The sequence below is a fragment of the Panthera leo genome, chromosome F3 (assembly GCF_018350215.1).
Source record: "Panthera leo isolate Ple1 chromosome F3, P.leo_Ple1_pat1.1, whole genome shotgun sequence".
NCBI lineage: Eukaryota > Metazoa > Chordata > Mammalia > Carnivora > Felidae > Panthera > Panthera leo.
In genome coordinates, this window is record NC_056696.1 from 5659793 (window position 1) to 5675730 (window position 15938).

The 15938-nt window shown below is 44.0% G+C and overlaps 1 protein-coding gene across 2 annotated transcripts in view; it reads right to left on the reverse strand.

Moving 5' to 3' along the window:
• The window catches only part of EFCAB2 (EF-hand calcium binding domain 2), a 130555-nt gene extending 117356 nt beyond the window's left edge, over positions 1-13199 (reverse strand). For both annotated transcript variants that reach the window (XM_042924668.1, XM_042924667.1), the window contains exon 1: positions 13083-13199. In XM_042924668.1, the coding sequence (XP_042780602.1) occupies positions 13083-13113 (31 nt within the window). In that variant the 5' untranslated portion in view covers positions 13114-13199. The remainder of the gene's footprint in view (positions 1-13082) is intronic.
• Between the last annotated feature and the right edge of the window lie 2739 nt (positions 13200-15938).

A 15938-nucleotide genomic window follows, 5' to 3' on the forward strand; every position in this document is an offset into this window, starting at 1 on the left:
CTACTACATGTTTTGCTACCATATGAGGTCGGCTCTGCTACACCCGTTTGACACGTGAAGAAAGTAGAACGGTGTGGTGCCTACGAAGCCACCCGGCTCTGAAGTGGCAAAGCTGAAATACGAATCCATAAGGATTTACTATAGACTTCCCGTTTTTACCAGCAAGCAACACAATTTCTTAAATGAAGCCCATCATGCGGTAACGATGTGTGCATGGGCCTACCGCTGTCATCGCGGGAACAACGGATACACCGTTCGTCGGGATGAAATGTCCAGGGCACGGAGGTGGTGCCAGACCCATGATCAGAAAAAGACCTGGCAAAACAAAACATCCTAGTCTGTCCTGTTACAGAGTTTAGCCTGTACTGATGCAAGGGGAAAACGCTAAAGGGCTTTAGGTAGAGAATTCATAACCAGATAACCAGATTCTCAGCACGGTAAATGAAAACGAATAAACCACATAAGGGGCTTCTGCAATAATCCGGTAGGTAGATACAGATAAATGTGTATGTGTCAAGAAACTGGGAGAATTTCTATCTTATGGCTTGTATTTGCCCTGCCACGTAAGAAGTGAAAGAGTTGGAGCGCCTGGGTGACTCAATCCATTAAGCGTCCAACTTCTGCTCAGGTCATGATCTCATGTTGGTGAGTTTGAGCCCCGCGTCGGGCTCTGCACTGACAGCTCGGAGTCTGCTTGGGATACTCTCTCTCTCTCAAAATAAATAAATAAACAGGAAAGGTGAGGAGAGGAGAGGAAAGGGAAGGAAAGGAAAGGAATACAGAGTAAATAGGAGAGGAGGGGAGTAGAGAGATGAGATGATGCAGTTGTGCAGATGACCCAAGCCCTTTCTGAAGCAATCACGGCCATGATGGACAAAGAAGGATGGAGGTGCTGCTCCAGAGAACAGATGAGTGGCCAGAGACTCAACGCAGTCCGTGATCTGGACCAGAACCTGCCCTAGAGGGGCAATGCGAGAGCAGGCATTTTTGACAGCTGGGACGACTGACAAAATCGAGATGTGGACTGTAGAATTAGATGAACTCAAACTTCATAGAGATTTTACATAAGAGACGACTACCTTTGTTCCTAGAAAATGTGACAAAATGTCGACATTAGTGAATTGGGGCAAAGGGAATGTGGGAAATCTCTGTACCATTCTTGTAGTTTTTCCTGTGAATTTGAAATTATTCCACAAAGTGTGAATTATTTCAAGAAATTGTTTTACAAAGTTATTTTTCCCATAAAATATTGAAGAAAATATTGCCCAAGAATGAAATATCTCAATGTGAGATTATCAGAGGTGCCCCAATTCTAGAGTATGGCAGTCTCCTGTTTGGCCATGGAAGTGTAGCTGAGATCAAGGTCATCGAAATTGAGGCCATATTTGAGACAGCTTCCCTCTCATTTTTATATTGTGGTTTCACATGAAATTTCATTGTATTTACAGATTTCACCTCAAGTCTTTGAATCTCTGGATTCCCTTTCACTTTTCTTTTGAAGTTTTTAGTATGTGTACTACTTTATATACCAGTGCGAATCCAGTAGTCGGTTAGAGAGGCACACAGCGCCTCTTCCTCATTCTTAATGAAAAGAATTTCAAATCCCCATCTCTTTGACATCCTGTTAGACACACTACCTCTTTACAGGTTTATTATCTTGAGTCCTCAGAATATTTAATCTACGTGACAATAATTAAATTTCATACAAATTGCAATAATATTTCAGCTACTATGTCAAAGATGGTAACAATAATAAATGGTGGCACATCTCCTACCATCAACTGTGCTGGTATCCCTAAATCCCGTCTCTCTGATTTAAAGTCATCAGAGAGTACAACTCCAGTCTCCCGCGTGGACGGAAGGGAAGTGATCACCTGGTCATTCCAGGGGACGGGAGATCCAACCACGTGCCGTGACTTCAATCCACACCTCCCATATTTAGCCTCACTGCACACACACGCCTTCAGCAATGGCTGCTGCTGTCAATCCCGAGCGTCCCCAGGGCAGTACGGCTCCCCTTGGTTTGTTTCTTTGGGGCTCCTTCCTCTACAGACTTGGGTTTCTTTCCTTTGGTTCTGCTAGGCTAGTTGCCACTCATCCATCCATTTAATAATTTCTTACATCCTCTCCTAGTATCTTTTTATTCCTTTCTCCTAACGTCTTTTTAGAAACCGCTATTATCTCCTCTCCCACTCTCTTTACCCTTGTAGGTCTGTGCCTTTTTTGTAATTCCCTTCCTGTCGTGCTAGTGGGGTTTCAAGAATGGTAAAAATAAACATGTGTGCTCAATCACCATGGTGAAGTGGACGTAGCATTCTAGCTTGCTGTGAAGTTAGATTAAATATGTGTTTCCAGTCCCAGTGCTTCTGCAAATGTAATGGGGGTAGCTCTGGGCTATTTTCAGCATTTATTTTTAAAGGTTAGCAGAAAAATTCATTTACCCATAATGAGATCATGAAGGGCGACATTAAATTTCTTTACTCAATGTGTTACTCCTGGTTCATCCATTCATTAAACAAATATTTACAGTGACTGCTACTTCCTCCACCCTGTCCTAAATTCCAGGGATTCAGCAGTAAATGAAACAAGTCGCTTGACTTCATGGAGTTTCTGCTATAATACAACAGACAAACAAAAAGCAAATATGTATCTTACACTGATCATAAACTCTGGCCACTACGTGGTTAATAAAAAGGTTTTTTTTTTTTTTTTTATTAGAAGTTGAAAAAAGAATTAATGTAATTAGTATAAAAGGATCACAAGGTACTCCTAGAATTTAGAAATTAGATTACCCTCTGTTATTAACTAGTAAGATCCAACAGAGGTGAGATTCAAAGGGGTAGAGGGTGGGGATCAAAGCTGGGTCAAAAGGTCCTTTTGGAAGAACACTGATTGCAGCATTATTTATAGCACAGAAAATTTGGAAACAATCTAAATATCCAACAGTCAGGGAAGGCTTAAATAAACATGTGCCATAAATAACGATGAATACAGCTATTTTAAATGATGTGTTTGAGAAACACTTAGGACATGGGAAAGTGCTTATTAAGAGTAAGTGAAGGAGCGCCTGGGTGGCTCAGTCAGTTAAGCATCTGACTTCAGCTCAGGTCATGATCTCACGGTTCATGAGTTCAAGCCCCGCGTCAGGCTCTGTGCTGACAGCTCGGAGCCTGGAGCCTGCTTCCGATTCTGTTTCCCTCTCTCTCTCTCTCTCTCTTTCTCTCTCTGCCCCTCCCCCGCTCATGCTCTGTCTCTCTCTGTCTCTCAAAAATAAATAAAAAAACAAACAAACAAAAAAGAGTAAGTAAAAAAGCCGGGGCTAAAACTATCTACAATATCAGCTATATGAAACCAACAAAATACAAATCTGCCAAGAAAAAAAAAACCTGGAAAGAAACACATCAGAATGACAAACTTGATTCTAGATCAGTGCTGTTTAACAGCATCCTCATCCCATGATAACTTGATAGAAATGCAAATTCTCACACCCCTGGTGTGACCCACTGGTTCAGAAATCCTGGGCTGGGGGCTCAGCAATCCATGTTTTTACAAGGCTTCCAGGTGATTCTGATGTTCACTGAAGTTTGAGCACTACTCTAGATAATGAGATGGTGGGTGACTTTTATTTTCTTCCTTATTTAAATGTCCACTTGACTTCTCTATGTGAGGCATAGAGGCAGAAGACATTGGCCTTGGAGTCAGACTTGAGTCCTTGCTTCACCTCGTTTACATCACTAGTGACCTTGGTTACATTGCTTTTCTGACTTTTCACCACTTCAGATATTTCACTCCACTCTCCCCTGGCTTACATGGTTTCCGACAAAGTCCAGGGAAGGGGTTTGTTTTCCTCTAGCTTCTTTCAAGATTCTCTTGTCATCTTTGGTTTTCTGCAGTTTTAAACAGGGTACGCTTGGTGTTCTCTTAACTTCCTGGATCTGTTTTGGCATCTGTCATTCATTTGGGGAAAAGCTTCATTACTACTTCAAATATTTCTTCTGCTCCATCTTTTCCTTCTTTTCCTTCTGGTATTCCAATTATGTGTGTTTCACACCTTTTAAAACTGTCCCACAGTGCTTGGATGCTGGGTTGTTTGTTTTTTCATTCTTTTTTCTCTTTACAGTTCAGTTTGCGAAGTTTCTATCGACCTCATCTTCAAGTTCTATCGTTCTTTCCTCAGTCATGTCGAGTCTACTGATGAACCCATAAAAGATATTCTTCTGTTCTCTTGCATTGGATTTCTAACATTTCCTTTTGATTTTTTCTTAGCATTTCCATGTCTCTGCTTACACTGCCCGCGTTGTTCTTGCATGTTGCTACTTTTTCCATTCGAGCCCTCAACACATTAATCACAGCCCTTTTTTAAATTCTCCATCTGATCATTCCAAAATATGCATCACAGATCTGAGTTTAGTTCTGACTCTTGCTTTATCTTCAGACTGTGTTTTTGCTTTTAGCATGCCTTGTAATTTTTTGTTGAAAGCCAGACGTGATCCATCAAGTAATAGGAACTAAGACAGACAAACAAGAGGCTTTATGTCAATCTACCTAGGAATCGGGCTGTGTTTACTATTTGCTGCTGCTCCGGGTGCCAGATTCCTCTAAGGACTCCTCCTTCACCAGAGTGTTCACCACACACATCTTTCATCTGTGATCCACTATTATTGTGCTACAACTGTGTGATGTGGTGGGAAGGTGGAAGTGAAGAGAAGCATCTATCTCATAACTAGACTTCATTCTTTTAGTGGACCCGTCTATGGCTGTGACCTTCATGACTGTTTTTTGGCTTTTCCTGGCCCCCTCAGATCCACTGGTAAAGTCTCTTTCCCCTGGAGAGCAGGTCTTTGGTATGAGGAATGCACTGAGATTTCAAAATGTTTACTCTCCCCCCTCCCCTGCTGGAGCAACATGGGGTCTTTCTGGGCTCTTTACCAGATGACCCAGTAGGGTTCCTGGAAGCAAAACCCAAGGGAGAGGGATTGCCTAGGACTACAGGATCTCAGGGAGTTTCCCACACTTATGGTGGTTCACGCAGCTTCCAGCAATTTGCCATAATTACCAAGTGCTTCTTCCCATTTATAGTGACAGGACTGATCACTTCCAAGCTCTCATCTGTCGGAGCTGAAACTGGAAGTGTGTTTTACCGACCTAAGCCTCTGTTTCTTCATTTGTAGAAAGGATGTTAACAGAGGCATCTATCACATAGGTTTGTTGGAAGGATTAAATGACCCACCTGATGTAAAAACATTTAGCCCAGGGCCCACTTCAGAGTAAGTGCTCATTAGACTGGGAACTCTTTGAACTGAAGTTCAGAGAAATTAAGTGACACGCCCAAGTAAAATCTGGGGAAAAAAAAGCAGTATCCAAACTCAAGCCAGGTCTTTAGACTCCAAATTTATTGCTGCATTTAAAGAATAAATTACTTTATTACACTCTTCATATCTATAAGATCCATACTAGAGGTTTACAAAAGCATTGTCAAGTACAGGGTGTGGTAAACACATTTTCACAAATGGATAAGAATAATTTACAATTGGCATACAGATTTTAAAGTATAAAAACAGTTCAGTGCATTTTAAAGCTTCTGTATAAATGACATTAAAATAATGACACTTTTGGGGCTCCTGGGTGGCTCAGTCGGTTAAGTGTCCGACTTCGGCTCAGGTCATGATTTCACGGTTTGTGAGTTCAAGCCCCGCATCGGGCTCTGTGCTGACAGCTTGGAGCCTGGAGCCTGCTTTGGATTCTGTGCCTCCTTTTCTCTCTGCCCCTCCGATGCTCATGCTCTCTCTCAGTCTCTCAAAAATAAACATTAAAAATTAAAAAATAAATAAAAATAAAAAATAATGAGACTTTTAGGACGCCTGGGTGGCTCAGTTGGCTGAGCGTCCGACTTTGTCTCAGGTCACAATCTTGCAGTTTGTGAGTTCGAGCCCCACATCGGGCTCTGTGCTGACAGCTTGGAGCCTGGAGCCTGCTTCGGATTCTGTGTCTCCCTCTCTCTCTGCCCCTCACCTGCTCATGCTCTGTCTCTCCCTCTCTCTCAAAAATAAATAAACATTAAAAAAAATAATAAATTAAATTAAAATTAAAAAATAAAATAAAATGAGACTTTGGGGGAGCCTGGGTCGTTCAGTCGGTCAGGTGTCTGACTTCAGTTCAGGTCATGACTTTGTGGTTTGTGAGTTTGAGCCCCGCATCAGACAGTGTGGGGCCTGCTTGGGATTCTCTCTCTCCCTCTCTCTCTCTCTGCCCTTTCCCCACTCGCACATGCACACTCTCTCTTTCAAAAATGGATAAACATTTAAAAAATAAAATAATGAGACTTTCAAAAATGAATGCCCCTAAAAATCTATCCAACCTGATCTCATCCTATGTTCCCCTGTAATCTTTACCCATTTATGCATACAATTTTTATATGTTGTTTTAAATGGCTAAAGCTCAATAAGTCAATACATAACAACTTACTTTACACCCCCCATTTGTTGGACAAGTAGATCTTATGTGTATTTTCAAATTTATAAGTAACTTTAAAATCATTATTTGTTTACTTCTCATTTTTTTCCAGAATATATTTCTAAGGACAAACACCCAGGAGTATATTAAAGAATCAAAGCCTGTGGACATCATTTTTTTCTTTAACACGAACTTCCAAATTGCCTTCCCCCCAAAAAAGTACCATTTTTTTTTTTCATTTTGGATGTACTCAACATTTCCATTTGATCTATTTTAAATTGTGGTAAAACAAACATAAAAAATGAACCGTCGTAACCACTTGTAAGTGTACAGTTCATAGTGCCAGGTACATTCATGTGGTTGTGCAACCAATCTCCAGAACACACTTCATCTAGCAAAACCTGAACCTCTCTTCCCATGGAATAATGACTTCCCTTTTCTCTAACCTCTGGCAACCACTGTTCAACTTGCTGTTCCTATGAATCGGACTACTCTAGGTACCTCATATAAGGAGAATACTACAGTACTTCTCTTTTTGTGACTGGCTAAATCCACTTAGCAGAATATCTTCAAGGTTCATCCCTGTGGTGCCATGAAGTCACAATGTCTCTCCTGTTTTAAGGATGAACAATATTTCATCATATGCATATACAGCATTCTGTGTATCCATTCACCCACTGATGGACGTTTGAGTCGCTTCCACCTTTCGGCTATTGTGAATAATGCCGCTATGAACACGGGCATACAAATACCTGTTCGAGGTCCTGCTTTCAATTATCTTGGGTATAAACCCAGATGCAGAGGGGCGCCCGGGTGGCTCAGTCGGTGGAGTGTCTGACTTCGGCTCGGGTCATGATCTCGTGGTTCGTGAGTTCGAGCCCCACGTCGGGCTCTGCAATAACAGCATAGAACCTGCCTAGGATTCTCTCTCTCCCTCGCTCTCTGCCCCTCCCGCGCGCAGGCGTGCGCATGCTCTCTCTCTCTCTCTCTCTCAGAAATAAACATTAAAAAAAAAATGTAAACCCAGAGGCAGAGTTGTTGGATCATATAATAATTCATACCTGAATTTTTGAGGAACTGCCAGACTATTTCCCACAGCAATGGTACCATTTTACATGCCCATCCATAGCCCGTAAGGGATGCAATTTCCCACCCGCGTCACCAACAGCTATTGTTTATCATAGGCGTCCGAATGGGTGTGAAGTGGTGTCTCATTGCCCACTTGCTTTTTACAGCATGCGTTTTCTTGACAAGTTTTTACCGGTCACCACAAACATCAATTTCAGCCCAGTTTTTCCTCCAAATTTTATTATGAACTAGAGGAAGTATATCAAGTTTCAGTAAGTTCATTTTCTCCTTCCATTCATCTCTACCTAGATTGTTATCTGCCTAAAACGGGGAGAAAACTTATTAAATGGTCCCCCAAAATATGCATGAATGCATCATGTGTGATTGACAACTGGAAAGACTTAGATTTAAGTTTTCCTTCCTCCTGGATTCCATGCCGCACATATACTAAGAGCTACATATTTCCTAGAGGGTGTCCAGCACTTTCCTTCCTATGTATTCAGCATTTCTCTACTGTCAGGCATCATGGTGGGTGCTGGGGATACGAAGATGAGTAAGAAGACACTGTCCCCAACCTAATAACGTTATGAAATTGGTATAATTATTCCCACTTTACATTTGAGGAACCAGAGGCTCCTTAGGTCTAGCCTCTTGGCTAAGATCAGACAGAGCTTGGGGAAGCTGGAATTCAAAATTCAGGTCTTACTCCAAAGCTCACTTTTTCTACTACTCCATAGTATACCCTGTACTATCAACAGTTCCTTTTTTTTTTTTTTCTTAATGTTTGTTTATTTTTGAGACAATGCAACAGACAAAGTGCAAGCAGCGGAGGGGCAGACAGAGGGAGACACAGAATCCGAAGCAGGTTCCAGGCTCTGAGCTGTCAGCCAGAGCCCAATGCCGGGCTCGAACTCACAAACTGAGAGATCATGACCTGAGCCGAAGTTGGACACTTAACCGGCAGAGCCACTCAGGCGCCCCTCAACAGTTCCTTTCTTAAAAAGTAAGTCCAATTGTAGTTTGTTTTTTACGTTAGATTTCCAAATGTTGGGTTTTGAAAGGAACAGCACAATACAAGGAAAGAAACAAACAAAAACCTGTAAAACCTCTTCCATTTAGGAGTTGATAGTTGAAGTGAACTTTACCGAGCAATGCAAAGTAATGAGCAAGATTTTAGTAAAAAAAATAGTATATCCTAAATTAAAAAAACCCAAAAAACATTTACTTATTTTTGAGACAGAAAGAGACAGAGCACGAGCAGGGGAGGGGCAGAGAGAGAGGGAGACACAGAATCCGAAGCAGGCTCCAGGCTCTGAGCTGTGAGCACAGAGCCCGACGTGGGGCTTGAACTCACCAGCTGTGAGATCATGACCTGAGCCGAAGTCGGACGCTTAACTGACTGAGCCACCCGTGAGCCCCACAAAAATAGTATATCCTAAAGCAAGCTTTTGAGTATCTGAGGCTTACTAAAAAAACCTGACATACCTTCCAAAGCTCCCTAGCCTGCCAAAAGTTAGAGAATTTCACTCCTAAGCACTTTGTTTCCTAGATACAATTCTAATTACAAACAGAAGTTCCTTGCAGTCCTATATAAAATTCTCTAGGAGACAGAAACAGTAAGGATTTAAAGATTCAAAGAATCAACAATTGCATTGGTTCTCTACTTAAACAAACAAAATAGAAAGAAAAGGAAAAAAATATTCTAGCTGAGAAAACTTGAGTGAAATAGCAGAACTTCAAAAACCGTTTTTGAGGGCACCTAGGTGGCTCAGTCAGTTGAGCATTCAACTTTTGATTTCTGCTCAGGTCATGATCCCAGGGTCCTGGGATCAAGCCCCACGTTGGGCTCTGTGCTGAGCTTGCTTAAGACTCATCCTCTCTCTCCCTCCCTCCCTCGGTCTCTCTCTCTCCTCTCCCCCACCCTTCCGACTGCCCCTCTCCCTCACTCACGGTCTCTGCAAAAAAATTAATTAATTAATTAATTAATTAACAAATAGTAAAATTTTGCTATCCCATTTCAAACATTCTTTCAGTAAAACAAAATTAAGAAATTTCTAGAATTAACTTGATTCTAAAATTTAAATTCCTTTCTTTTTTAGCTAATATAACTATATACATATTTTGATCTAGGACGAAATATGTTAAACCACAAAAATGCTACAACTGAATAGAACTTCAATGTCTATAGTCTTACAGAAAATGCTATAAATAAAACATAATTACCCATCATAGGCAATTTTTGTTACCAGTGTTGTCGGTACGTTTATCAAGATTAATCCCTACATGTTGAAGAGCTGGATACAACATAAATCTAGAAAATTAATCTTCCTTTATAATTAAAAAAAAAAAAAACCTCAATAGATTTTTAGGAAATAGCAAGTAGTGTTTTAGCTGAAACATAAATATCTTTAATTCAAATAATCTGAATTCAATAAGCACTGAGTTCCTACCATATGCTGAGCACTCTGCATGACACTGAGTTTAACAGAGCAGAAAACAGTCCCCTACCTCTCGAAGCTTACAGAGTAATGGATATATCCTCCAAAACTATCCTTTCTTCTGTGTGATTCCATGTTCATCAAGGAACTTCTGAAATATAAATTCACCCTCCCCGAAAGTTTAAGAGATCAGCTTTCTGGTTAAAGTATCAACCTACCCCTAATGAATTAATAATTCATGGAGCTGGAGGTGGGGGGAGGAGAAGAAAAATTAATTTGTCAGGGGCATCTGGTTGGCTCAGTTGGAAGAGCAGGAGACCCTTGATCTTGGGGTCATGAGTTCGAGCCCCACATTGGGTTGCAGAGATTACTTAAATAAACTTAAAAAAATTTTATTTTAAATAATTCATTAGTTGTTGGCGTGAGTGAATCCCCAAAGGCTGATCAATTCCGACTAATTGCGGAGATGTAATTTCTCAACCTTCAGAGCTCAGAATCAAATACGGGACAGGAATCATGTCCCTACAAAGAAGATACGTATATACGGGGCACCTGGGTGGCTCAGTCAGTTAAGTGGCCAACTTGAGCTCAGGTCATGATCTCACGGTTTGTGAGTTTGAGCCCGCGTTGGGCTCTATGCTAACAGCGTGGAGCCTGGAGCCTGCTTGGGATTCTGCGTCTCCCCCCTCTCTGCCCCTCCCATGCTCATGCTCTGTCTCTGTCTCCCAATAACAAATAAACGTTAAAAAACTAAAAAAAAAAAAGATACTGCCAAATGAGTTGCTAGGTTACCTTCAGGCAATGGACCTTTATTTCATCAGGTCCTCTAAACTGCTATTATAGTTAACTCATAAAATTGTTAAGAATAAAAAATACTATGTAACACTGCTTCTCAAAGTTTACTATGCCTATGGGTCACCTACAGATCTGTTAAAATACAGACTGATTGAGCAGGTCAAGGGCAGAGACGAGAAACACACCTGGCATACAGGCCACTGAGCCCACCTAACTGTTCTCTCCCCTTTGTGGATGTCTTATCTCCTTTCTCATCTCACTTCTCTTGGGAGAAAAGATGCTTTTCCTCATATTTGCACCTTCCAAAATCTGAGCCGAATCAGAACACCTTCTAGAGGCATTAAATACATGCCAGCTCGATGAATGACATCCAGCTTTTGTCATTACTTCTGTAGCGATGAACAGAATTGTTTCTTCCTCTGAATTTATTCTACATAGAAAAGTATTTCTGAAAACTAAAATATCAGAAAAATCTATTTCTTTAAAAAGTCAAGAATTGTATTCGCAACACGATCCACTGCATTTTCTCATGCTCATTAATCTTAAAGATATATATATATGTATATATATATACACACACATATCCATAGCTAACTTGCTCATTTATCCCCTAATGATTTTTCCATTTTTTTGTAAATAATTTACTAAACAAAACAACTAATTCATTTGGTTTCCTGGGGAAGTCTTAAAATTAAAGGGGCCCCTGGTTGGCTCAGTACAAGGAGCATGGGACTCTTGATCTTGAGGTTGTGAGTTCCCAGCCCCACATCGGGTGTAGAGATTACTAAAATAAATAAACAAACTTAAAAAAATAAAACACCTTAACATGAGTCTTAAAGTAATCATTGCCTTCGGATGGATCTTTCGCTTTTATTTTTTTTTTAATTTTTTTTTTTAACGTTTATTTATTTTTGAGACAGAGAGAGACAGAGCATGAACGGGGGAGGGTCAGAGAGAGAGGGAGACACAGAATCTGAAAGAGGCTCCAGACTCTGAGCCATCAGCACAGAGCCTGAAGCCGGGCTTGAACTCACGAACCACGAGATCATGACCTGAGCCGAAGTCGGACGCTTAACCGACTGAGCCACCCAGGCGCCCCTGGATCTTTCACTTTTAAAGGGGCACAGTAATATTAGAAGGCCATCTTAGGAACGGTAACATCTGTAATACCATCATTCCGACTCTTCAGGCTAGCGGTGCTATAAATAAATCAAATCCTATTCCTGTTATCACTAGGTAGACCTTTGGCACGGTTTCCCGTGTCTCTCCGCTGATTTTCTGTGATCACCCAAACGAGACTGGTTTCTTCACTTGTAAACGCACTCGGTCGCCGGCGGAGCCAGGGGACACGTGACGGGGTGTGTCAAGCACTCCAGAGGGGGAACAGGGCTGGAATACTTTTCATCTCTTAAGAGGTTCGCCTCTCCGGTCTCCCGGCTCTTGGCCGCGGCTGTGGCCCCGAGTGCGCCCGCTGGCGCGCACACAGGCTGTTATTTCTGAGCAACCGCGGAGGGTGCCCGAGGATCGGGGCGGCGCTGAGACAACGTCAAGGTCTTGCAGCTCAGCGCGGACGGTCGGGGCTCCGCCGGGGCGCCCGCCCCTCAAAGACCCGGGAGGGTTCCCCCCCCCCACCCCCACCCCGCGCCGCGCAGTCGGGCTCGTCTGCCTTCTCTCCTCGAGGCTCTCCCTCCCAGGGCCGCGGGGCGCGTGTGCCCGGACTGGCCCCGACGGGCGGGGCGGGCGTTCCGGGGACTGGAGGCGCGGAGGGGGGCCGCCCGTGAGCCCGAGGCCGGTCCCCCGCGTCCCCCCCCCGCGTCCCCACTGAGGCTGCAAAATGGAGGCGGCGGGCGCGTTCCCGCCGGGCGGGGCTTCGGCGCGGCCCGAAAAGGCCGCCGGATCCGGGCGGCCGGAGCCCGTCGTCGCCCGGGCCGCCCCAGACGGCCGCAGCCCGGCAGCTGCCGGCGTGGCGTCCGCGGCAGCGAGGCCGGGACGAGGCTGTGGAGGCGGGATGCCGGCGGCCGCGAACAAGGACGCCATTATCGCCCCGGCCTGGCGGAGCCGCGGCCGGGAGCTCGGCGGGGGGAGAAGGGAGACGGGAGGGGGAGGGGAGCGGGAGGAGAAGGGAGGGGAGCGGGAGGAGGGGACTGGGCGGGGCCGAGGCGCCGGCGGGGAGGCTGCGGGTGTCGCGGGAGGCGGCCTCCCCCGCGGGCGGGCCGGCGGCCCCCTCCCCTGTCGGCTCTCTCCCGGCGGAGGAGGCTCCGGTGGAGGGCGGCCCACCCCGCCGGGAGCGTCCCAGTGCGGGCCGGGATCGCGGCGGGCGGCTCTTACCTGGGCCTTCCCTTTCTTTATCGTCCGCCATCTTGTTGCGGAGCCGTCGCCCGGGAGATGCCTGGCGTCACCCTAGGTCGAGGCGTCCTTGCCCCCACCAGCCCCCGCGCGAGTCCAGACCCGGGGGGGGGGGGGGAGGGGGGGCTCCGAGCGCGCGCCCCTCCCCCTCCCCCGCGCGCCCCTCTCCCCGCCCCCTGGGGACGAGGGAGGGAGGGAGGGAGCCCCGAGCCCTTCGCTCCCTGCTGACCCGTGTGGGGACCTCGCAGACGCGGCTCCCTCCCTCCAGTGTTTGCGCGACGTGGCGCCGCTCGGCCTTTTCCCTGCGGATGTTAACGGGCAGCCGGAGAGCCGGGGGCCGAGCCGTGGCCTCCCGGCTGCGGAGAGGCCGGGGCGCGGGGGGGCAGCGGGCGCAAACTCGGCGCCGTCGGGGCTGCAGCTTCCGACCCCAAACGGGAGGGTGTCCCGGCCCCCTGAGTGGTGTCCGCCTTCCTCCTCGACGTGCACGTGAAAATGTCCTCGCTGGCGAAATGTGACGTGACCTCCAGTTAAGATCGCCACGGGAAAGTTTTCAGTGCCGCTGCTCTGAAACTTTGATGCCGTAGCCTGATGTTACATTTCTGTCTCCTTTTAAGGATAAGCTCATTATACGAGGACGTTTTCTTTTTAAAATGATTTTTGCATTATCTGGTTCAAATAGGAGATTTTTAAGCTAATCTTGGATGATTTTTAAGTGCGTGCTAATTGGAGTGACGTTATGTAAACCTGTATGAACTGTTCACAGTAAATGTTGAGGCTTTCAAAATACAAGGTGCTAGTATCTAATGATTTTCTTAACGTAGTTTTTATGCCCCTTTTATTCTGGTCCTATACTCTCTCAGTGAACCCTAAAACAAACTAGGCTTAATTAAGATAAGTATTTGTTATAGAAGACATTCATTTGGTGCCACGACCGGCATTCTCTTTGAAATTGATTAGAAACTATCGAATCATCACAAAATGGCTTCTATTAGAAGATAGGGACTTACATAAAATGGATACAGTTGTTTACAGTAAATTCTGAACACCCCAAAACATGGGGAAGTAACCATTAGCATTCACATATATGTAAATTTCATGGTCGTTAGAGTCTAGTAGTTTGTTTTTAAAGACTCCCTCTCTCCATACAGATAGTGAAGGGCTTTGAAATAAACGTAGGAAAGAAAACCTCAGCTTTGATCTCCAGTTTCCTTTTCACTATGCCTTTTCACAGGCCGTTTGCAGTTTCTTTTTTCTGGAATGCCTTTCTCTCAAAATTCACCCTCCTGCAAATGCACATTTACCCCCCTCCCCGCCCCCCCCTCCCCAGTTGTCCAGACGTTGAAGGTCACAAACTCCTTGCAGCTTCCTCTGTGGTCCAGGACTCATAGAGCCTCGTCCATTGATCTGCAATGACTTCGTATATTTACTTGTACTGCGAGCTCTCGAGGACAGGAAACACTTTATTGGTCCACATGTTGGTCCCCGGTGCCTAGAACAATTTGCCGATTTTTGTGACTGAAATAACATATATATTCAAAATTAAGACTGGAATTAGTCCTTTCAGTGACTCACTAAGAACCAAAGCTTTTGATTATTTAGAATAGTCCAAATCACATTAATCTCTACTTCCCTGAATTCCTACAGCATATTTAAGGCAATACGGTTTCTCTAAATTTGGATGAATAAAGAAGTAACATATTAATTAATATCTCTCTTCCAATTAATTAGGTTTGAAGACAGAGCCTGACCATATACATCTTTTATATACCCATAGTTTCTCTACCTCACCTAATTTGGGACACATACTAGGAGATCAAAACATACTTTTCAATTGACTAGCTGATTACACGTAAAAGTATCATTATTTTGGAAAACTCCACAAAGTGGAAAAAAAAAAATGGTAATCCAAATGACAAAATAGAGGTCTACAATGCCAGTGAGTAATTATCTTCACAATGCTACTTGACTGTCCACTTTTCTTTGGTTGTGGAAAACTGACTTCTGATTTTATTACACTTTAAATTCTTTTAAAACGTTATTAACTTGCTTTGGACAATGGCAAACTACAACTGGTTCCCCCCCTCCCCCGCCCCCAGAATATATTTTGTTTTTGAACTATGACTTTGAGTAACTTTGTGATAATACTGTATATCGCTAGAGCATTCTTTCACTTAAGATTCTCATCGTGATTTTTCATGAGTTTTTCTGAAATTCCTAATTGGAAAACTATTTCTGGCCCCACTCAGATATTATACAATCTTAGGGCTAAATCAGACTATCAGACTGTTAAAAAGCAACGGCACAGTTCTAGACAATGACAGTTGATTAATTATTCAGTGGGGCCAGATGGGTATGTACAGGTTATGTCCCTTTGCATGTTTGAATTTATAGTGAGTTAAATCTGTTTACACAGGCGTTGATTCCATGCCAGTGAGGGACAAAGAAGATGTTTCTTCTGAACACAATTGACTCAGTTACCTGAGTTGTGTCTGAAATGGAAAGCGTAAGTGGTGTGAGTGATGCAAAATCATAGTCAAAACATCTTCACACTATGTCTCCTTTCCTATTCTGGGGATAATTGAAATCTTCTTGGACTAGGAATCATTAAGAAAGCAAAAACTGGATTTTCCTTGGGCACTGCCGTGGACTGACGTGATCCTAGGCAAGTCATTTATTTCATCTCTTTAAGTATTTTTTTTATTATTTCAGAGAAAGAGGGGAACAGAGGATTTAAAGCGAGCTGTATGCTGACTGCAGAGAGCTTGATGCGTGGCTCACACTCACAAACCATGAGATCATGATCTGAGCTGATGTCGGATGCTCAACCGACGGAGCCAC